The 23470-nt window shown below is 43.8% G+C and overlaps 1 protein-coding gene across 3 annotated transcripts; it reads left to right on the top strand.

Moving 5' to 3' along the window:
* Window positions 1–1469: 1469 nt before the first annotated feature.
* RBM17 (RNA binding motif protein 17) lies at window positions 1470–13857 on the top strand. 3 transcript variants are annotated; one of them, XM_032107033.1, is made up of 12 exons: window positions 1470–1539; window positions 2747–2887; window positions 4017–4133; window positions 4990–5156; window positions 7042–7136; window positions 7663–7719; window positions 9404–9545; window positions 10506–10657; window positions 11295–11368; window positions 11702–11800; window positions 12112–12184; window positions 12328–13857. In XM_032107033.1, exons 2-12 carry the CDS (start codon window positions 2765–2767, stop codon window positions 12429–12431), a joined length of 1203 nt encoding a protein of 400 aa, XP_031962924.1. In that variant the 5' UTR covers window positions 1470–1539; window positions 2747–2764; the 3' UTR covers window positions 12432–13857. The 3 variants fall into 3 exon arrangements, with proteins under 3 accessions (XP_031962924.1, XP_031962922.1, XP_031962923.1); XM_032107031.1 differs by having other exon boundaries at window positions 7039–7136; XM_032107032.1 differs by lacking the exon at window positions 1470–1539 and adding an exon at window positions 2056–2348 and having other exon boundaries at window positions 7039–7136.
* The last annotated feature ends 9613 nt before the right edge of the window (window positions 13858–23470 follow it).

Genomic DNA, 23470 nt, shown 5'->3' with positions numbered 1-23470 from the left:
AACTTTCACTGTTACTATGAAAATAGACATATCTGTAAACGTGTTTAGAAAGATTGGGTTAATAGAAAGCAGCATAAGTAGGAGGGGAAGTAGTAGCTTTATTTTATTTATTTTTTCAGCTAACCATGGAGAAATAAACTGCATAGTAGCACAGTCGGAAGCAGTGCTGGAGATAAAGGCTTTCTGATTAATACAGAGATAGTACTTCTAATATTTTGAGGCTGAGGTGCCAGATCTATCTGCTTCAGGGCTGGAGGTTGTGTTTGGCTTTGCAGACAGTCTTGCATGTTTATTTGCTTCATCATGTGGTGCAAGAAGCCATGATTCTTAGAAAACTCAGCTCATCTATTTCACTTGCTTGGTATGAGCTGGAGATATACCAGCACAGTATAAATACAAAGGAAAATCCATTTTTGCCACTGTCGAAAAGAAAATATTAAATAATTAGTGCAAGATAGTGGGCTGGAAAACTGGTATGGTTGGGTAAAATCCAGGCTCAGACAGATACAGAATTTTAAGGTTTGCTTTAGAAAAGAAATCTATTTCTGCAGACCTAACCAGTCCACTTCAAGCCCAAGTGACATAATTCAGTAAGTCCTCCTAATAGCCCAATATTTTGCAATAACAATTAACCAGTGACCTCAGTGGCAGTGATGGCACAGTAAAACGGCAGCAAACATGTTAGAGTATTAGACAGGGATGTTTAATATACACTTGATGAGAAAAAAGTTTTCTTTCTTTCCAACTTCCTCAGTACATGTGTGTTGTCAAACTCAGAATCATATTGTGTCCATTTTTTTCCCCAAAATCACAGGCGCTCTTGGTATGTAACTGGGAACGCTGAATGCCCATGGGCATTGATTGAATAAGCTACCAGAAATTTCTTAAGGAGTTGGAAACATGGTATAGAAAACAGGGAACACAGTATAGTACAGGGAAAACAGTGTTGGGCACAAATACAGCCCTGCCCTCGGTGTCTGTCACTGTCACCACGGAGATGCGTGCCTGCCCTCCTGCTCTCGGGGCCATGCTGAAGACCCCCCTGAGGTCCCCCCTCAGCCTCCTCCCGCTGCACAACCCAAGTGCCCCTCAGGGCTTCCCCTCCACACCCTTCCCCATCCCCGTGGCCTCCTTCGGACGCTCTCCGTGGCTCAGTGATTCTCTGATTCCATAAAAGCTCAGAGCGCCGATTACACTCGACGTGCGCTGTGCGAGCCCGAAGGAAACGGGGCTTCGTATTCTTCGGGCAGGCAGCTTCTTCGCGACTGGGAGGGCAGCTGAGGCGGGGGCAGCATTCCAACCGCCTGCTCCGCCCCCTCCCGCATCTCCCAGTCTCCGGGAGTCGCTGTGCCGCGCTCCCAGTCCCGTACTGGCGCGTACTGGGGAGGCCGTGAGGGGTGGGAATGGCGGGGGTGCCGCTCCCCCCTCCCGCCGCAGGGGGGCGCTGGCGCGGCGGCGGCGCGGGGCGCAGTGCGCAGGCGCGGCCCTTCCCGGCGTCCTCAGCGCCGGCTCATGGCGGCGGCGGCGGCGCCGGGACGGGTGAGCGGCGGCTGCGGGCCCGGGCCCGGCCCCGAACGTGTGGGGAGGCGGCTCCGGGTCCCGCGGCGTGTGGGAGGGCCGGGCGGGGCGGGTGTCCCACGCTCAACGGCTTCTCGGTGGTGTTTGGGCCTGTGTGGAAGGTGGGGGGGGGGACGTCAGGGCCTGCTTCGCCCCTTCTGTCCCCAGATCGACGGAGGTCGCAGCCCGTCCTTTCTTTTATCGTGGGGACAGCCCCTGTGCCTCGCTCCCTTGTCCCTTCCTCGCGGTGACAGCGCCCTTCCTGCATTCATCCGTACATCCATACATTGTCCGCGGAAGGGCAACGGAGCCGGGGAAGGGTCTGGAGCAGAAGTCTGAGGAGGAGTGGCTGGGGGGGCTCAGCCTGGAGAAAAGGAGGCTCAGGGGGGATCTTGTCGTTCTCCACAACTGCCTGGCAGGAGGGGGCAGCCGGCTGGGGGGTCGGGTCTGCTTACGGGTAACAAACGACAGGACAATATGAAATGGCATAAAGCTGCGCCCGGGGAGGTTCAGGCTGGCCATTAGGTAGAATTTCTTAATGGAAAGGGTGGTTAAGCGTTAGAACAGGCTGCCCAGGGAGGTGGTGAAGTCCCCGTCCCTGGAGGTATCCAAGGAACCATTGGATGTGGCACTGAGTGCTCTGGTCTGGGTGACAAGGTTGTCTTCAGCCAAAGGTTGGACTCGGTTATCTCAGAGGTCTTTTCCAACTTGATTGATTCTGTGATCCCCCAGTGCATCCTGTCTCCCTCTGGACAGCATCACTCCTGCTTCCTAAATCCAACTGCTCTGTGGTAGGTGGGAATTCCTACAGTGCTCTGTCCTCATCCTGTGAATCTGTGCCTTTATAACCCCTGCTGTGTTTCATCCCGAGGCCAGATGTTTAATAATCTTCAAAATCTCCTAGTTCTTTGTTGCAGTAAACTCCATTCTGTTGAGCCCTAATTGTTCATATTCCACTGCGGGAAGAAATTAGTTCTTGAACAGTTTTCATTACCTTTCAAACTGTTACTTTTATACAGCTTTGCTCTGGTTATATGTATTTGCCACTAGCCAGAAAAAGGTCAACTTTCTATGCCTTTAGGAAAAGTAAAATAAAATATGGTGTACCTATACATGCAAGCTATTAGCAAATAACCTGGAAATAGGTTTGTTGTGTCATCTGGAGGTTTTTTTTCCTTTTGTCTTTCAGTTTTAAATTGAAGAGAAAATGTCACTTTACGATGACTTGGGGGTTGAGACCAGTGATTCCAAAACAGAAGGCTGGTCCAAGAATTTCAAACTGCTGCAGTCTCAGTTGCAGGTGAAGAAAGCAGCTCTCACACAAGCAAAGGTACAGTCCCTTTGTGGTTTTGCTTTCTGTTTTTCAGACTTCTTTTGTGTTCAGTGCATTGTGTTTGTGACCTCAGAATACCAGTTTGGGGTAATTTGCTGGGATTTGCCTATGAGTTTGTAGCAAAGAACCTGGCAAAGTGGAGGGGGGGAAAGGGAAGATGCATTTTTCTTGATGTGTCTTAGAGGGAGTGTTGCAAAATTAAAACTGAAGGAAGCACTGATGTATGTGCTGCAAACTTCAGAGCTTTTAACAAGCAGAGCCAAAAGCTGATCTTCAAGTTTAGCTTTAAAGATAATGAAATTCAGCTCTTTAGGGTTTTTTTTTTAATGTAAGTAGGGGTCACACTGTGACTGGTTATTTACACGTTTGCATCATTTTATGGTTGTTATTTAAAAGGCTCTTGGTGCTAACCTGCAAATCATTATGTATTAGAAATTTTTACAGCAAGTGTTCTCAGAGTAGATGAAAGGGAGGAGTACAAGCTAATTCTTTTTAGACTGTGACAGAGCTATTTTATCTTTTTATTGCTGCTGCTTTTTATGTCACCCTTTTTCTTTGAGCAGTGTTGATATTTTGGTTCCGGCAGGACAGGAGTGCTCTGTGGGGTGTGTAGGTTCTGTAGAGAGATTAATTAAAAAAGAAGCAGTAGCACTGATGCCAAATACTTAAGTAGGCACAGCATTTTTTCCCCTGGAATTACTCCTGATTTGTGCTGCTGAAATTGGGGGCTGGATTTAGTTGATCCTTGGAACAAACTGCATGGATGAAACTTACTGATTGCTATATTAGTTATATTCTTTGTCCGTGTAACTGATGTGCAGTGTATCCATAGCCTAACAGAAGAATAGGATAGGATTAGAAAACTCAAGTTCAGAATAGATTAAAATATTTTATCTGATGATAAATGGGAAGAACAGTCGATCTTTGGGATAAGTCTGAACTTCTTAAAAACTAACTCAGTTCAAACTCACCTGAAGAGGTTGTATGGATTTCTAATGGGTGTTCCTGGTCCCAGTGAAAACCAAGAACCATTCACCTACCACTGCAATGAGTATATCAAGCAAGCTCATTTTTAGAAAACTGTATTATCTTTTTTAGACATTGTGTGTTTTGGTGATTTTTGCAGAGTCAGAGAACAAAACAAACTACGGTCCTTGCTCCAGTGATTGACCTGAAACGAGGCAGCTCCTCCGATGAGAGACAGATAGTGGACACACCCCCTCATGTAGCAGCTGGGCTAAAGGTAAGACCAGGGGGGCTAAAAGTCCAGCTGTTAACAAATGTTTTGGAAATTAAATGTTTCCTAGTGGTCAAAAAAGTGATTGTTTTCTGAGAATGTTTTCCTCTGCTTAGAGTTTTTAAGTAACATTTCAACTTTATACAGACTTCCATGTGGTACAGCATGGAATTACCACGGTTAATGTGCAGTTATAAAACAGTATTCTTAGAATCCCAGACAGCTTCAAACTACCTAGCAAGATAGCAATTTGGGCAGCTAAGTAATGACTATAACTGTGATTGCACCAGTGTTGGAACTGGACCTGTATAACAATCAACTGAAAAATAAATGAAAGCCACCTAACCTTTTAAATTAATTTCTCATGGTAAGGAATCAAGAGAAGGTTTGTCCCTGCAGCTTTTTCGAAGAAAAAGTTCTGAAATGGTTCTTTCAGATTAGAGAAGAACAGTCTGTGTGTCTCTGTTGGTACTGTATTAATAGCAGCTGATAAAAAGCCTGATGAGATTGTGTGGGAGGACCCTGGCAGATGGTTGCAGCAGCAAGATGCCATAAAGCTTATAATAATGCATTAATGGGGTTTGAAAATTCTTGTCCGTGCTGATTTGCTGCTGCTTTGCATTTGACAAGGGGAGGGGGTGGTTCTTTCTTCATGGGAAAATTTGAGATAATGAGAGACTGGATGAAATGCTAGTTTTAAGTAAAGCCAAGTTTTCTTGTAGTACCAGTGGGATTAGGATATTACCTGACATTACAGAAGTCAGGAATCAGAAGTGTTACATTTTTGCTTTCCAACTGAGTGTTGTTTTCAGCTCTCAGCTGAAAAAACTCCTTTTTTTTTTTTTTTTTTTTTTTCCCCCAGGATCCTGTCCCCAGTGGTTTTTCTGCAGGAGATGTGTTGATTCCCCTGGCAGATGAGTATGATCCCATGTTCCCAAATGACTACGAAAAAGTGGTGAAACGTCAGAGAGAGGAACGACAGCGGCAGCGGGAGCTGGAGAGACAAAAGGAGATTGAAGAGAGAGAAAAGTAAGGCTTTTGTTTAAACTCCTGACATATTGACTCTTATGTAAAGAATAGACATGTCAATTTGTTTCATTTTATCTCTCTACTTTCAGGGAAATTCGTAGAGGTTTTGTGAATACTGCGTGCTTGTAGAAACAAGTGCAGTGTTTTAATTAATATGTTTTAATGCCCCTGGTAAAAATCACCTAACAGTGCAAAACCAATAAGAACTATCAGTTTTGCAGCCTCTTTGGCTGAAAGACCTTTGTCAAAATTATTCTGAATTTACTTTGTTTCAATAATAGCTGCAATATTTAGGTACTTCATGCATCATTATCAGACTTCCACCTTGCAGGTGTTTTAGAGTATTTGTTGTCAGTGCCACCTGACTACAGAAAAACCTTTTCAACACTCAGTGATGAACCGTCCTTTTTGCTTCTAAAAACTACAAACTGATCCATGAATGCATTCAGTTTTACATGTGGCTAGCAGAGCCTTTGAGAGGCATAGTTGCATTTCCTTTTTTAATACTCTGCAGTCAGTAATTTAATAAGTTAATTATGTGTTTAATACTCTGTTGTCTTTGGAGAAAAGAAAATACTACTTTATTTTTAATGCCCTTTCCCTGAAATAAGAAATCTCTGTAATCACATTAAGGAAGTTGAATGCAGACTCAGTATCTGATTGTTGTAAGTGGTAAAAGGTCTGCCAGCCAGGCAGAAGATTACATTCACTCGTTTTAAGTGAAGTGAATAAGTTGTCTTCATCGCAGTATGAATCATCTGAAGTCTGGAATTACAGTTCTGCTGCCCTGTTTAGATTGTGGAAATTAATATTTCTAGTCATTGGGACTTCTCTCTTCTCTTGGATATATCTTTGTTGTTTCGCTGGAGAAGGAATGCCTGAGCCTCTGTCCTACTGGCATGCAAGACCTCAGGAATCTGGGATGTCATTCCTACAGTTTCAGCATTGATTGCTCTTTAGTCATATTTGTACTTGTGTGTGGGCCAAGAGTCTTTATACATACAAACATTAGAGAAAAGAAGTGAAAAACAAATAGTACATTCTGATTTCAAACTGGGGGAAATAATCTCAGCCAAACCTGCATCAGATGTGTGCTTTGGGATATCAGGCTGTACATTTGTTTTGATTTCAGAGTGTAGAGATTCAGAAGTTCTGTGTGGTTCCACAGTAGAGCTGTTTTTAGCATCCTGTAGCACAGTTTTGGTGGCTGTGCTAGGAATGAGATCTGATTTATGCACTTTGTGCTCTTAACTTTTGAGGAAAAGTGCTTTTCCTTTTTGTTGTAAAGTATTAAAATGAGTAATTTCCTGATCACATTAGATAACAGCTGAAGCGCAAACAAATCTTGAAGCATTCCTTACTTCACGTTGAAAGTTATGCCTGAATCTTATTTTAATTAAACTTCTCAAAAATCTGATGTTTAAGCATGAGGATTTTTTTTTAATTGAGTAAATCATATTACTCTGTATTGCCTGTGATGGGAAATGTAAAAAGGATTCTGTGCAAAGCAGGGTGATCAATTAATGTCTGTGACCCTGCTCTCCGCTCCATCCAACACCTGTTCCACTGCAGTCATTCAGTCACTCTGGCCTCTTTGGACAAGATTTATTCGGGTGCTTCCTCCTTTCCATACATTCTTCTTGGCTGACTTGCAAGTGGAAAATGATCTTGGTTTAGATTCATCTTCTGTTTTACCAAAAATGCCCCATGAGGATAAAAACAAAAAAACAAACGGTGAAGGTGTTTACTTGCACTTTCATGGGAAATGTGTTAAATGTCAGCTGGATGGAGCAGAATAATTCACCTTGCACAGGTGGGATCACAAATAAAAGCAAAGAGTTGATTTCCATGGTTTCTCATCCTAACTTGCTGTGTCTCCTAGAAGGCGTAAAGACAGACACGAAGCCAGTGGGTTTTCAAGAAGACCAGATCCAGATTCTGATGAAGATGAAGATTATGAAAGGGAGAGACGGAAAAGAAGTAAGGGAACTGCTTATGGTTTTGGTGTGGAAAGAGGAGAAGAAGAGGGAGGGGGATTCACAGTCCTGTTTCATGGATTCTGTATTTCTCTGTCCTCACATGAGTACACTGTTAATTCTGAGCCTTTAGAATTAATCTGGCATTTTATTACAACATCATATAATCCAGAAGACTGCTATTTTTCCATGGAGATAGATGGCAACCAAGTTATTTGTGAAAATACCTCTATTTGCCTTAGTTTGTAGATACTTGTTGTAAGTTTCTGCATGGTGCAGGTTCCAAAGAAGGGGTGAGGCATGACATAAAATCAGGCTGTGAGAAGCACTGTCAAGTTTTCACTATTGCAGGCTTTCATTCCTGCATTTGTTACTTCAGTCCCCTTAGAGCTTGTCAGGTGATGTGATCAGAAATACATCATTGCATAAGCAAAATTAAGCTTTACTCTCTTTCAGCAACAAAGTTACAGTAAATAAATCAGGCTTGTTGTGATATCCTCCAAATGTGTTGTGTTCCATTTTGCTCATAGGTATGGGAGGAGCTGCCATTGCACCACCCACTTCTCTCGTTGAGAAGGACAAAGAACGTGAGTGCTCCAAAAACCACTTCTCTAAACCCAGCAGTGTTAATTTCTCACTCAACTTTCTGTTTGGTTAAGTCCTCCTGCTTTTCCCATTGGAGTTTTTTGTAGCAGCAGTACATGAACAAGTTCTTTGTTGTTGTGGGGAGGCTGTGGGGGACCTGTGATGCTGCTTTGCTTCACATCTCTGTTCTGAAGGATTCTTTCTGTATTGCTGGACAAGTGGTTTGGCAAACTGGGCTCTTACCACCATGTGCAGCTACTCACTTCTGATGTGAAAGAATAAATGTCACAGGCAGGTTTCTCTGGATAGACTAGAAACCTCCACAGTGTGGAGGGGGAATTTTTCCATTGCTCTTTCCTTTAGGAGGTACTTAGTGAATGTCTTTTCTGAAGGAGTTATGCACTACAGGCAGAATTTTATGCGTTTTTCAGGGGTACAGTGTAGCTGAAGAGATTTGTGTGCAGTGGTGGTGTGAGGATCTTAGTTGTCCACGAGATGGCATCATCTTGCTTCCCTTTTTTTTTCCGTGCCTACCTGTTTTAAATTTTAAAATTGGAATAATTAGCTGTATATTGTCTACTTTAAAAAATAGTAAGAAGATTCTTATGCACACAAACGTTCCTTTGGGAGTCCTCATTGTATTTATGAGAATATTGAAAAATAAAAAAACCCCCACAGCTTAAGTGAATGAAACAGCAGTGAAAGCGTGTGATGTAAGTAAACATTCAAAACAGAAAGACATTGTTTTGAGTAAATAATTAAGAGCAATTGAGTGGTGTCAAGGAAAAGTAAATATAGGCTGGAAATAGTAGAAATATCCTTATGGGGAGAGCTTTTAAAATGTGACATAGTCATATTTTAAAGAAACCTTTATGTGGCTTCTTACTTGATGCTCAAATCCAGGCTGTAAGAAAACAAGAAAATATTGGTCCCATAGTCCAGTCCATTTGCTGTTTAAATAGGGATTGGTTTTCCTCATATGACATCCCCAGACTTCACATCTGACCTTTTATTTGATAAGATACAAAAGCTAGTGTAGAAGAAAATACTCTGAAATTAAGTCAGTCTCGTCAAAGTCCATAAGTCTTTTCAAAAGTGATTTACTTATTTTTTTTAGGGTTTCTATAGGTTTGGTTTTTTTTTTTTAATTTTGCCATTTGACTTGTCAGTGAAAGGTGGTTTAATAATCCATCCAGTATAATTGAGATATCCAGATCCATCTCCATCCCCAGGAAGAGTTGCAGTTCAGAAATTCCCAGTGAGATGAGTTGCATTCATTTTTTTTTAATAGACTGGTTTCTCTTCTCTGCAAATGTGCAGTGTATTTTTCTTACAGTCCTTGGGCCTTGAGTTCTGTGCATTGATCCTTTTTTTGTCATAATTCTGTTCCTGATGAATGGGAGTTTGTCCTCTGGATAATCTCATTGTAGTGCAGGTGGCCTCTTAATGTTTATTTTATCCATTTAGTAAGAGGTTAAGAAGTGCATTATAGAGCTGTGGGAATCTATATCCAATGAGGAAAATCCAGAATAACTCAGATCTTGTTTCTGAGAGAGAGAAGTGAGGAGATGTTAAAACAGCACATGCAAAGGAAACATACTTCTGATTTAGATTTATATGGAAGACTTTTTTCATAGTTTGTTAAAATTTTATTGAAAAAAACCCAAGTGTGTTTGTTTTCTGCAGCTGTAGCATCATTCCCATATGAGGAGGAGTCGAGACCTCGGGCACCTTCTTCCAAAGCAGCAATTCCTCCTCCAGTGTATGATGAGCCAGAGAGACCTCGTTCCCCCACAGGACCCAGCAACTCCTTCCTCGCCAACATGGGGTAAATGAGTGACCTCTGCACATTTTGTGGGAAAAGGCATTGGAAGGTGGTGGAAACCAAAAGCTGAAACAGTTTGTCAGGAGAGAAGAGCACAACCCATTGCATGTATGTGGTTAGTCTGAGTTCAGAGAGTCCAAACTGGCAGGATACAGAAAAAATGTGTATCCTGGAAAAATCCAGGATTGACTGGATTGAGGGAAACACATCTGAGGTGGTTGCATTCAAGGCTTGGTTTTTAAGCCAGACTCCAGTATAGTGTTTATGGCCTGTATTTGGCCAAGCCAAACAATGCAGTATACTTGAAAACACAGGTGGCACATTGGTTCTTCTAGGTTTCTTTTCCAGCTTTGTCTTAAATTTGCTGCATACCAGCAAACTGATATTTCAAATCATTTCAGCTCTGCTTTGTTCAAAAATTCAGGAGTGTATTTGCATGAATGTAGCAGCTGTGGCTGCAAATCTGCCCATTTACTGTCCTGCCTTGTATGTGATGCTTGTGTTACTACTGTGGAAACAAAGTGAAGATGAGTCTATAGCTAAAAACAGCTCAGAGACCTAATTTTTGGATTTCGTGGGGGTTTTTTAATTGTCCAGAAAAAGATAATCAAACTTGGTACTGTTGGACCAGCTTGTGCATTGTTGCCACCTCTAGTTAGCAGTACCATGGAACCTTCACTTCATTGAAGAAAGGGCTAAAAATCTGACCTAACCTGCCTCACTTTGACCACACAATTGGCTGTTTATTCTGTCCCTTAGTGTTTTAACCTTTCAGCATTACATAGCCATACTTTTTAGCCTTTTGCTTAGAAAAAAATCATGTAACTTGTAGTAGCTCTTGTGCTTTTTGCCCCTGCGTAAGGAGATTTTAGGAGGTAGAATATTTGAGCGCTCAGCAGAAATGCAGTGTTAATGTTTTCTGGAAGAAACCTTTACTAACTGATGTTTTTTCTCTCTTTGCAGGGGGACAGTAGCTCACAAAATCATGCAGAAGTATGGTTTCAGAGAGGGCCAGGGGCTGGGCAAACATGAACAGGGGCTCAGCACAGCACTGTCAGTAGAGAAAACGAGCAAGAGGGGTGGCAAGATCATTGTTGGTGAATCTACAGAGAAAGGTAATTGTGTTCTACACCAAGTCTGTGAGAAATGAAGCTCCTGGGTTTTTGTTTACCATCTGTCCTTGTTGAAAACATGGGAGTTGGAAAAATGACTTCTATTTGTTCTTGTGGAAATTTATCTTTTTGCAAAGTGATCCCATATGCTTTTTTTTTTAGCTCATCCTCCCCTTCCTCCATCAGCTGTCCTCCTTTAGTGTCAGGAAGCATCTTCACTTCCAGGGCTGATCCTGCTCTGCCCCAATGGCTTCCTCCCTCTCACGTCCTATAGACATTGCTCTCATTTCCCTGCTCTTGTCTGATCTAGAGACTACATCCAGGCTTCTGAGTACAAGTGATGGAAGTCAGAAGACTTTTAGTCTTCTAGTTCTTATGAATTATTCTGAACTTATGAATTATTCTCCTCAAAGAAATAGTACCTTGTCAATGTTCTTGCTTAATTCACATCACTGGAATTGATTTTTCTGCTTACTGTCATTCTCAGTAGCTACAAGCTGTGAATAACTGTTCCTCACCAATATGAAATGACATTTTGTGGCTTTTATTCCATTGTTTGATCAATAAGATTCTGATAAAAGTCCCTAATTGAGCTTTAATCATAAATTATTCCCTGATTCGCTGTTCTGTCTTCAAACAGAAACAGGCAAGAAGGCGGATTCCAACCCCTTGACTGAGATACTGAAATGCCCAACTAAAGTGGTCTTACTGAGGGTGAGTTGGGAGTAAGGGAACATGTCTTGGTGTTGGAATGTTTAAACCTCTGTTCCTGATACAAGACTCTACACAGTTCAAATGGTTCTGGCCTGCACCCACGTGGTGTTTTGTGTTCTGGGGAAGTGATGTGACTTCCTGGGGTACAAGCTGTGACTTTAAATCAGCACTGCTTTAAATTGTACAGTTCTCTTGTCCTAGGGACAGGGAACTGTTTCCTTCTGTAGCTCTTAAAGTATTGGTAGTCACAGTTCACAGAGCATCTGTGATTCATGTACACAGTCACCTACACAGACTCCATCCAGTGAGCTGGGTTTATTCTTTGACTTTCAGAACATGGTTGGTGCTGGGGAGGTGGATGAAGACCTTGAAGTCGAAACTAAGGAGGAATGTGAGAAATATGGCAAGGTTGGGAAATGCGTCATCTTTGAGGTAAGAAATAATCTGTCTCTCTTTTTGGCTGCTCTGAAAGTAAACTGGGCACTTGTCCCTCATGACTGGTGTGTTACTGCCTAAAGCTGCATACATAGAAGATCTCTCAGGGTCCTTTACTGTGTTGGGATTCTGGATTTTCTGTAAGATACAAATTTCTAATAATAGGAACTGGGCAAAAATCTCTGAGCATTGTGCTTTTGGAATCTTTTTATTTTGTTCTTTTCATTGCCTTTGTGAAGAACAGTGTAAAAGAGTATTTTTGCTACTGTTCTAATTACTTGTGGCTTAGGGTTTTTGGTTTGTTTCAGATCCCTGGTGCCCCTGATGATGAAGCTGTAAGAATATTTTTAGAGTTTGAACGGGTTGAATCTGCCATCAAAGGTAGGATCCTAAATTGTGTCCTGTGAACCTCAGAGTTAACTTCTGTAGAGAGATTAAACAGTGTCAGTGGTCAGGCTGTTGAGTTAGAGATGTTTATTTTATTGAATTGCTGCTTGCTGATCTGCTCTTCGTTTCAATTCCAGCTGTTGTGGATCTAAATGGAAGATATTTTGGAGGCAGAGTGGTGAAGGCTTGTTTCTACAACCTGGACAAGTTCAGAGTGCTGGATCTGGCGGAACAAGTTTGATTTTAGAAATCTAGCTCAAGGTGTCATTGTTTTGGCAATCACGTTTTCAGCAGTAGGCTGGGAATAAAGAAGAGAAAAGTAGCTTTCCTAGCAAACTGGAAACAGGCCTCTTTGAATGGATTTTACACATTCGTTGTGACTTACGTTTTTTTGTAATATAAAGCCCTTTGAAAGTAAGATTCACATCTGTGTGGTTTTGAATTGCACATTTCTGCTTACTGCTCTGGGGATCCTGGTTTTTTTGAGCTTTCAGATGACTTTGTCAAAAACCCACTGCTGAGGAGATGCTTTGTCTGTATTCCTGCTTTCTTTGTTCTGGTGCTTCATCATGGAGTCCCTGTGCTGGATCCACGATAAGTGTGAAGCTTTGGACAAGGACTGTGTGCTATGATCTTCTCTTCCCTGATGGTCTCCCTTAGAGTTAGAGCCTTGCTCTCCTGAGTCCTCATCTCTGCACACCAGTGATTTGGGTAATTGGACAGTTGCAGCTGGTTTGTTCTCCTGACTCCAGGACAATGCCTTCTGTGCCAGAATGGAGACTAAAATAATAAGGATTGAGTCTGTCTTCAGATCAAAAGAAAATCCATGTCTAATCCAGGGAAATAGAAAGAGAAAGGAGTTTAATGGGCTCTTAGCAGGAGCTCTGTGCTGTCAGGCAGTCTGTGCTGGGAATATCCAGGGATAACTGAATACAGATTATTAGGCAGGGAGATGGGAAACTCCTTCATGTATCTGGCCAGCTGTCACAATCTCACTTCCTCTAATTCACACATGGGCAACTAACTTTGTTTAATCATTTCAAACCTGGCATTTGCTCTTTCTGTGTATATTTCTATATCTGAGGTCAAATACCATCAGGGTTATGCTTTTTTTTCCTTTTGGGAAGGAGTGCCTGTGGAAGTTTTCAAAGTAGGTGGCCATGGAGGGAAGTTCTTCTATGAAAATCTGAAGAGTTGACAAACTAAACTACTAAACACTACTACTCTTACTTTTAACTTGATGTAAAATAGTACACAGCTCTCTGCTCCTGGTTTTATGTTTGCTTTTCGTTTGGGAACCGTATGTGACAAAGAGGTGGCAGGGGGTGACTCTGCAATGGTGGCAGTTGTCTCTGTGCCCCATTACACCCAGAATTGTGCAGATACTGAAATGCCTGGGAGCCCTGAGGGCATTTTAGCTGTTTGAAAGCTGATGCTGGATGTCTTCTTCCTGTTACACACAAGGACTGGGGGGAGGGGGGATAGACCTGTAGTTCAACGCTGTGAGTATCTCCAGTTATTGCCCTTTTGTTGAGTTTTGGCCACAGATTTCTATGACAAAACCCTTGGGTCTTGTGTTTTGCTTATTTTGTCCACTTGTGTTCCGCCAACCTCTGTACAAACATTTGCTTGTAAAACGGAATTTTTAAAAAAAACCTGGTATTTTACCTGCTGTGTGTTGGCTTCCTTACTCTGCTCTTGTGTTGTGCAAGGCCCTCCCTCAGAGCTGGCCACTTCTGCACCATGAGTTGGCTCTTTCTCTAATGCACCCTCACTGCAGCAGAGCTGAGGAACAGGCCTGACTCCAAAACCACAGGACTTGGGGCAAAAACAGAATCTAGATTCTGTTCCTGCCTCTGCTCTTCGTTTTCTCTTTGACTTCGAGCAACACTTCAAGGCCTTTGGTGCCGTGTAGTAAAACAGAGATGAGCCTGGTATGAATTAGCATAGGCTTGCTTGTAATACTCAAATAATTTGAGTGGCTGCTGTAGAAAGTTTAACCACTGGTAACAGATTTAGTGTGATCTGAGCTTGAAATATGACTTACCTTAAAGCAATGTGATTTATTTATGGCTCTTATTTCAGCAAATACCTCTTGAGTGACTAGGCTGTAAACATTTCCTGAGGTACACAGACTGGTTTTTGTGCCTTTAAGCAGCTGTTTTGCTTTTTAGCACCAGCTTCTGAGCTTCCAGTCTGATAACTTGAAGGTTTTCCATTTGCTGAGAATGGCTTTATTGGCAACTTTTGAACGATTTCGTTCTGAGAATCCTTATTGTGGTTGAAGACAGGCGTAAAGTTTATCCATGAAAATGTAGGGGAGATAGTTTATTCATTTTGTATTTTGTGTAGGAGATTGATGCTATAAATGAGGTGTTTTTATGTACCAAGGGGACTCTAAAGAAAGCACACCTGAAGTGGAGGAGACCTACATCCCCTGAGTTCCATCTCTGGTGGGTGCTGTACAAACACGTGACAGTGGAGCCAGGTGTGTAAGCAGGTGGCCACAGCTGATGCAAGCAAACACCTGCCCAGGTGTGGAAACCTGCAGAGCTTCGGACACTCACTGGGCTCTGAGGTGGTCAGACCTCGTTTGTCTCCTTAGCAGGAAGCATTTTTTTGCAAATGCACCTTCTCCCTGTTCTTCAACACTCTCAGTGTGTTGGCTCAGACTTCCTCAGGCACGTTTGTATCTTGCAAGCATTGAAAAATTTGGTTCTGAATTTACTTCTCTACTGGAGAATTGGCCTCCTCTGGAATCTTGCCACTGACCTCCATTTCTAGTAGTTTCTCAAATGACTTTTTATCTAACACCTCCAGCTCTTCCTGCTTACACATCCCTTTTTCTCCTCTGATTCATCAGTGCCCTTTCCAAAGGCTCAGCAGCACTTAATTTGGAGCTCTTTGCAGCTACCAAGTTTTATTTGGTGGTTTGTCTTTACACCCTCGAAACTCTGCAGCCACCTCATTCTCTCATGTACGTACATGGTGACTGGTCTGAAGCAATAATACTTTGGTTTCTCTTTTTGTGTGGTGCCCTAAAAGGTTCTGATTTTACAGAAAATGAAGAGGATGATGGGCTGTTACGAACAATTGCTTTACTGGCAGTGCAGGATTGGTTATAGTGCTTCAGGTGAAGCACCGGGTATTTTTCAGGTATGATTTCCTAAATTTAAGCTTTAATTCCTTGGTTTAAGCACCTGTGTAAACACTGTGTGATTCTGTAATGTATTGAACAACTGCATTTCCTCATGGGCTGCGTATGAACTGTTCATTGCTTCTGGGAATTCAGATTACATGCCTGCTTAGAGAGATTTGAGTGTCCTGAAGCAACCAGCAAGCTGAGAGGGACGTGTAGGACGTGTCAGCCCGGAGCTGAATGAGGTGCCCGGTGCATTAACAACCCTGAGGTCTTAAGGACAGGGATTTGTGCAGTGGCATCACCGTTTGCTGCCTTGTTCTCTTCCTAATTGGGAACACTGGCTACTATTTTAACAGTGGGGATTTAGTGACTTGATTACTTTCCTAATTGTTACAACCCCAACGTGGTGTCGCTGAGCAGGAGCAGCTATTTCAGAGCCCATCATGAAGCACATAGGTTATGATTTGTTTTCTCACCTGCACTGTTCTGCACTTAACCTGTGTTGAATTTCACCTGTCAGTTTATCACTTTGCCTACTTGGTGTCAGACTGCCATCTGAAGTGAGATGGAGCTCGCAGGGAACATTTTTAACATTACTATTGTCAAAATTTAAGTTTGCTTTGCTGTTGTTACATGAAAGGTGAGAGTTGTTGCCCCACAGAACTTTCTGTCTGAATAGCCAGGGAGGGAGGGAGGCAGGTACAAGAAATATCTTGCCCAAGGACATGCAGAAGGTGGTTTGGAGAGTTGGGATTACACCCTATTCCTCTGTACTTGCAACTGTGCAACCAAAACCCACATTCCTCGTGGAGCTGCTTTTTATTTTGGCAACAGAAAATGGTCAATTCTCTTAGCCTTGAGCTTTGGATTCTGAAGCAAGTTCAGAAGGAGATGTAATTCATGTGCTGCGGTCTGTGTAAGTGGTTGCCTTAGGAGGGGTTTATCTGAAATCAAGCTCCTGTGGGAGATTTGAGTGTTTCAGGGGATTTTACCCTTCTGTGCAAGAGAAAATACGTGTTGTAACCTCATACAGTTTTCTTAAAGATAGACAAATATGGAAGGTTTCAAAGAGGATCTTAAACTCTGAGATCCTTCTTGCTCCGCAAGCAGAAGTCCAATGAGGGAGTGAGAACTTCCAGTCCTTACAGCACTTGGTGCAAGAGGCCCTGAGCAAGACTAAGATTCACCCTGTGTTTCATTGAATTAAATCCCATGTTCGTGCCTGGGATTGCCTCTCCCTAGGTACAGGACCTGGCACTCCTTTTTGAGCTCCATGATGTTCCTGCCAGCCTCTTCCCAACCTGCCCAGGTCCCTCTGGGTGGCAGCATGACCCTCTGAGGTAGCTGCCACTCCTCCCAGTTTATGTGATCTGCAAGTTTGCTTTAATTAAGGTGTTAAAGAGGACTGGACCCAGCATTGACACCTGTAGTTCACCAGCAGCTCCTGGCCTCCAGCCAGACCCTGAGCCACTGACCACTGGGACCAGGCATTCAGACAGTTTTTGGTGTCTGCTCCTGCAGCTTCAAGAGCTTCTTTGTGAGGAGGTTCTTACAGGACATAATGTTTGGAAGTCTTACATGAGTCCAGGTAGACAGTACCCACAGCTCTCCTCTGCCAGGCCAGTCATTTCATTTCAAGGTTATCAAGTTGGTCAAACATGACTTCCCCCTTGGTGAATCCAAGCTGACTGCTACTGATGATTTTCTTGTCCTTCATAAAAACAGTGTCCAGGATTAGCTACTCACAGAATTGCAGAAATTATTTTAAATTCTCTAAAAATTGGAAGAGAGCAAGAACATCCACACAGCTGGGGGCCATGTATGGATGCATTTGGCACTGGTAATGTGTTCCTAGCTGGGTGCAAGATTAACCCTATTCCTTTCCCCAAAAAAGCAGGAGCTGCTTGTGATCATGGAGGACTTAGTGTTGCTTACAAGCACTTTCTGTAGCACTAAGTTCAGCACTGTAATGATTGAGTCCTTAGGGAAATTCCTCCCTTCAGGTGATCAGGCAGTTGTCCTTAAAGACAAACAGGGATTGATTGTGATTAGCAGTGTGTGCTCTGCTAATTTGCTGTCGCTGAGCAATGAGAGGACACAGCCAGATTTGGATTTCTGCTGTGCTGCTCTGTGGAGATGTAGGTTCTTCATAGATGGGTTTGAAAGTAGCACCTGGGCTTTGGAATTTTTTTGGTGTGTCCTATAGACAGGACTTCCAATAAAAGACTTCCCTCTTGCCCTGTGATTTTATTCAAGGTGTAGAGCAGTTAAAGAGCAATCCCAGTGCCTTTATCATCCATCAGTCTGGTTTATCCTCACACACCACCACTGACTTCTGGTTGTGGCTGTAGAAGGGACTTCTGGAGTCCAGCTGGAGATGGTCAGGCAGCTCCTGGCAGGACACATGGCCCTTTTGTGTTTAATATGTGAACACAGATGGTTTTTACCTGTGATGTAGTTTAGTGGACAAATTCACCTGCTTTGCCTTGTTTTGAATCATAAAATCAAAGAATGGTTTGGATTGGAAGGGACCTCAAAGACCATCTAGTTCCAAACCCCTGCCCTGGGCAGGGATACTTTCCACTAGACCAGGTTGCTCAAAAATGAACATTTTTCTGAAAAGACTTTAGTGACATTTCCTGCTTCACAGAGGATGACAGGATTTTTTAAGGATGCAAAACCTGGTAATTATATGAGTTGCTCATAACATCAGCCAGAGCTGACAAGCCTTAACCCCTGGGCAGCCCTGGATGTAATCACAGTTACCCATGCCTTGTGTCAGGAGCAATAAAGGAGTAGCTGCTCCTTTTTCCCCCTCACTGAAGGATTTTTTAACTCTGAAACTTCTTCTAAATGAGTGCTTTTTTATTTCTGCAGGTCAGTGGGTTAGAAGTGCTGCTTGCCTTGAATGTCCAGCATGATTTTACCTCCTATTTACTGCAAAAAAATGTTTTGTGTCACTTGAGATGCAACTCAGCAAGTTAGTGGCAAGGAGAAAAAAAACTGCTGTAAAATCTGCAGGACTTTCAACTGCTGGACAAAAAGGTGGGCAAACCTAAAGTCTTTCACTTCTGTTCCTGAAGAGAGAAAATGAATGACAAACTCCCTGTGTGCCTGTGTTTGGTAATTTAACCAGAAATGTGCAGTAGCTAACAATAAATACGAATGTGGTCCTGTTGTCAGCTGTGCTCCTTTAGGGATCTTGCTCCCTGTTTGTGTCAGGTGGGGTTGGGTCTTGCAGGTGGCTTTTTGTCCACAGGTGCAAACACAGCTTTCCATGCCATTAAGAAAAAGCCTGTTTGAATGGGGGGAGAAATGGGTATTGAAGAGGAAAAGGTGCAGTGGAAGAACAGGCGTGAAAGCCAAAGGAAGCTCTGTAAGCTGAAGACAGCATAGTGTACGTGCTGCTGCAGAGGTTTCCTCTCATCCCCCGATTCCTGATCCCCGTTGAGCTCATGGTTGTGGCTTTATGGCTTTTCCTCTTTTCTTTTTAGCATCAGGAAATGGGGAAATCCCAGAGCACAGGGTTGTTAGTATAGAAATGTAAGAACACAGCCTAATGTCTTGTGTCCAAACAAATGTCTGGTGTCCAAACCCCGAGCTTTCAGCCCTGTAGCTGTGGGCACCAGGGGACAGGGCAAAAATGTCCTGCTCCCACCAGGCCCTGTCTCCTGTGCAGGACATCCCCCTGCCCTGCTTTGGCAGCCCCAGCAGCTGTAGCACATGCTTAAAGCCCAAGACACCCTCAGCTCTATGGAAAACAAGATCTTTCCCAGGAAGATGCCTAACCCTTTCCTTTCTTCTCTCCCGCTTCTTATTCCTTCTCTGGGAAGAATGTGGGCTTTTTTCAAAGCAGCTTTCAAGCATCTTGCCACTTCACAGTCCTTGAGTTGTTTTTCCTCTCCCAGTCTCTGAGGTGTTGATCTCTGGCCTCCATTTGAGAGCTTGCAGCAAGTCAACAGCTCAGGAATCCACATGGTCCTGCCAAGACAAAGGTCTTCAGCTCATCTTGGGTTTCTCCACCTTCTGCCGCAGGCACAAAGCTGGGTAGCACTTTTGGACTTCTCTGCTTTGAACTTGTAAAACTTGTATAGCAACTGTGAACCAAAGCTCAAATGATACTCTGGCACAACACACCGAGCTCCTCTTGGGAGGATGGGAAGTGAAAACTGGTGGGGTTTTGTGTTTTTCCACTCTGGGAAAGTGCTGGGTTTGTGCAGTTGCAGAGACGCAGAGTTACCACTAGGAGAGGATGTGAGCTGGAGCAATTCCCGATGTCTTATCTTCTCTCCTTGTAGGAGGGGGTGTTGCACTCGAACAGCAAAATTTAAAGACCTTTCCAGGCAATCAATCCTGCAGCAATGAAGTGTATTCAAACTGGGGTTCAGGGATTTGCTTCAAGCCCAAATTTCATAGGAAGATCCATCTCCCTGCACCAGTTACAGCCCTGCCCATCATCCCATGTGACACAACTCCATTGCATCCAAAGACACTGTCCCAGAAGCATCACATTCACCTGCAAGGACTCAGCTCTTCTGAGGAAGTCGGGAATTTAGGGCTAACAAGGAAATTAAGTTCTGAAAATATCTTCAGCTATGACATACTAGTCACGCATTTCCTCCCCTTTCTTCACTTGGATTTCTACCTGATCATTTAAAAGTATTTTGCTTTGTTTTATTTCTATCCAGCAGGCTGATTTATTCATGGGCAAAGCCTGATGGGTTTTGCTTTTCCTGCAGTGTTGGGGAACATAAAAGCCTGGAAACTTGAGGCTGCTATCAGCTTTTATGTTAAAAAATAATGGTGTTGGCATCATAAAATCAATACATCCTTTTTTTTCCTGTTTTTTAAAAAAAGGGGGGAGTTAACTGCATGGCAAGGATTTGCCTTAGCAATCCTGGACTGTGTGAAATAGAATTGATTATCTGTCACTCTTGATGCATCAGAAGAAGGATGCAGATGTTCCTCCAAACGTGACATTTCCTCTTCAGTGCCAGGTGGGTGTGTGGTAGCAGTTCAAAGCCACAGAAATCAATGGAGAAGGGAAACTGAGTTTCCTGCATGGAAAGAGCAGAATCAAATTTAGAAGCCTGCTGGAGCTGGCAGCAGCAGAGAAGCCAGGAAGGTTTGTACCTGGCAGCTGCAGTAACTACTGCCTGCAGATCACCCCTGGGAAACACTGTCTAGTTCTTTCTCTCCAAAACCCAAAAGCTGAAAATTGTGCAGAACAGGAGACCAGGATCTGGAGCTGTGCAAGGCACCAAGAGCACCTGGTCACAAAATGGTTTGGGTTAGAAGGGACCTTAAAGATCATTCCAACACCTTCCACTATCCCAGGTTGCTCCAAGCCCTGTCCAGCCTGGCCTTGGACACTTCCAGGGATGGGGCAGCCACAGCTTCTCTGGGCAACCTGTGCCAGGGCCTCAGCATCCTCACAGGGAAGAATTTTTTCCTTATCTCTAATCTAACCCTGCCTTCTGTTAGTTTAAAGCCATTTGTCCTTGTCCCAAGTCTTTGACCTGCATCTCTCTAATCCAATCTTGTCTCCACACCTTTATAGAGCACCTAATCTTTGTGATATGAAGATGGCAGCACTAATACCAGAGGTTAATAAAAGTAATCTCCCTAGGTCAGGCTACAGTGTACGAGGGGGGGTTGGCTGTAAACTCTCCAAAAGCTCACTGTTCCCAGTCCCTTCTGCATCTTAAGCCCTGATGACCCGGCTGTGTTCTCTGTTCTCCCAGCAGGAACAGGCCACGAGCCTCTCTGCAACTTTCCCCTGCTAAATCTGCAAGGCTGAAGCATCAGGCTGGTGGTCAGCATGTGGGGAGAGCTCATTGTGAGAAAGGGAGCTGGGCACCAGTGTCTGGCTGCTGGAGTGTGGGGAGATCAGCAAAAGCCTTGAAAACCTGGGCACGGGCTGAAAACAGAAGTGTAATGGTCAGTGCCTGGTCACCTTGAAGATTGGCTTAGGTGTGACTGCAGCAGCTCAGCCAGGGAACAGCTGAGCAGTGGGAAAAGGGGCCTGATGCTGATGGGGAAAGCAGCACCTTCAGGCAATGTGTAACCCAGGGGAGGAGGAGAAGAGCCTGCCTGAGCACTCTGATGTATTACAAAACGACAAAACAGAACTTTGCAAGCCAGATCAATCATGTAAGAAGATCCCCTGGTGTACCCAGCAATTCCCAGCACCCTCGTCTTCCTTGGGTTTGTGCCATGCAAGTCATTCCAAATATTATAAATATTTCAAAGGAGTTGTTTGCATTCTTATTTGCTTGTAGAGTACTAGCCCTGCAGTGAAGGAGATCCCTGTGACTGATTCTCAGGCTAAAAGCACTGACATTCCTGTCTCACACTGCTCCCACCCATTATCTCGCTAACTGGAAAGGGAGATCAGTTCAATACTGATTTCCTGGCTGGGGATGTGCAGGGCAGCTCATTTCATCCCTGTGCCCCTTGATGCAAAGCCTGATTGCGCACACAGATGGATTCAGTGCAAGGTGGGGAAGGCAAATTAAATCTCCATCCTGGATAAAGAGGTTTTTCTGGGCTTAAGGATGAAGTTGAGGGAAAAATTCTTCCCTGAGAGGGTGCTGAGGCCCTGACACAGGTTGTCCAGAGAATATGTGCTTGCCCCTGGATCTCTGGAAGTGTCCAAGACCAGGCTGGACAGCACTTGGAGCAACCTGGGATAGTGGAAAGTGTCCCTGCCCATGGCAGGGGGTTGGAACTGGATGAGCTTTAAGATCCATTCCAACCCAAGCCATCCTAGGATTCTATGAAATATGCAGCTTAAACCTGGGAGAGCAGTAAAAGGACCCTTTTCTGGGTCAGTTCCAACCAAACAACCCCCCTGAAATATTAGCCATTAAATTATACTTTTGTTTCCTTTGGAGACAGCTTCCTACAGGACACGGCTGGGAGCGCTGGTAGCAACCATTGAGGCTCCAAGTGCCACTCCCACAGAAACCAGCACTTGAGAAGATCCCAGGAAGCTTTCTGGACCATCCCTCACCCCTGGGGCACAATCAGTGCTGGCTGAAACCCTTCCCACCGTGTTTGCCCAACCTGTTCTGAAAACCTCAAGTGATGCTGAGCCACTGCCAGCCTCTCTGGCCATGCAGCCTGGCATTTGTGCTCTGCCAGGAGGAGAGATGCTCTGATTTCACTGTCCTGGACCACAGTTCATTTAGTTTCATCTGAATCTTATTTTGGGACCACCTGGATTCTCAGAAATTCTTTTAATTATGACTATTTTTACTTTTATGTTGTTCTTTTTAGATGCCAGACAGAAATGCTGTTGAACTGTGACTAAGGGGTGAAGATCCCCATACATCATGTTTGAAATCTTCTCTGCTTCTTTAAACTGCCTGGCACCACTGAGATGCCTGAGGTGCTTTCTGTGGGTGAGACCCAACAGTATCTGATTTAGGGAATGATGCTCTGACTCCTTGGAAGCTGGTTTCTGGAATTTTCTGGAAAATGGAAAGCAGATGTGTGGACAGCAAGGACAGTCCCATCTGAGATCTTTCTAGGTCAATGCACAGAATAACTGGCAAATCCCAGGGCAAGGACCAGGTGACAGAAGCACCTTAATGTGGACCTGAACCATCATCCTCTAATACACGTCTTGGTTGCAACTATGAAACTCTGGGATGCTCCAGCTGGGCAGTTTTTGGAGCTGAAGTTGCATTGTCCAGGCAAGATCAGTGTTGCAGAAAAAAAACATCCGAGGAGTTAAGCCCCTTCCAAGGTGTGCAGGCACTGAGCAGGATGTTATGGACAACAAACTTGGACATGAGCACCCAAACATGGATTTGATCGGTAAGACACTCATTTTGGGTCTAACCCTGAGTATATTGGATTAAGTTTCTTTTGCCAAGCCTTGGAATCATGAGCTGGAAATACCCTTCTGGAGATGAACTGCTAATCTGCATTTATCCTGGGAAATAAAACTGTAAAAATCTGGTTTTGTGTTTTGTAGAGAGCTGAAAGCTCATCACTCCAAGGAATTTCACTCTTTTGCCAGAGCAGAGGACTGGGTTAGAGCTGAGGTGGACCAACAGAGCTCCTGGGTCATGGTGCCCTGGCCTTGGGCATGACTGGGGTGTTCTTCCCTTCCACCTGCCTTAAATTTT

The sequence above is a fragment of the Corvus moneduloides genome, chromosome 4 (genome assembly GCF_009650955.1).
Source record: "Corvus moneduloides isolate bCorMon1 chromosome 4, bCorMon1.pri, whole genome shotgun sequence".
Classification (NCBI taxonomy): domain Eukaryota; kingdom Metazoa; phylum Chordata; class Aves; order Passeriformes; family Corvidae; genus Corvus; species Corvus moneduloides.
The sequence above is the reverse complement of the archived record's forward strand: the minus strand, read 5'-3'. Positions and strand labels throughout refer to the sequence as shown.

Bases quoted from the DNA above. Each gene is read 5' to 3' on its own strand.
- RBM17 (XM_032107031.1), top strand. From the start codon at position 2,765: ATGTCACTTTACGATGACTTGGGGGTTGAGACCAGTGATTCCAAAACA. The intron at 5,157-7,038 runs GTAAGGCTTTTG...TGTGTCTCCTAG, and splicing joins GAGATTGAAGAGAGAGAAAA to AAGGCGTAAAGACAGACACG. The intron at 11,801-12,111 runs GTAAGAAATAAT...GGTTTGTTTCAG, and splicing joins GGAAATGCGTCATCTTTGAG to ATCCCTGGTGCCCCTGATGA.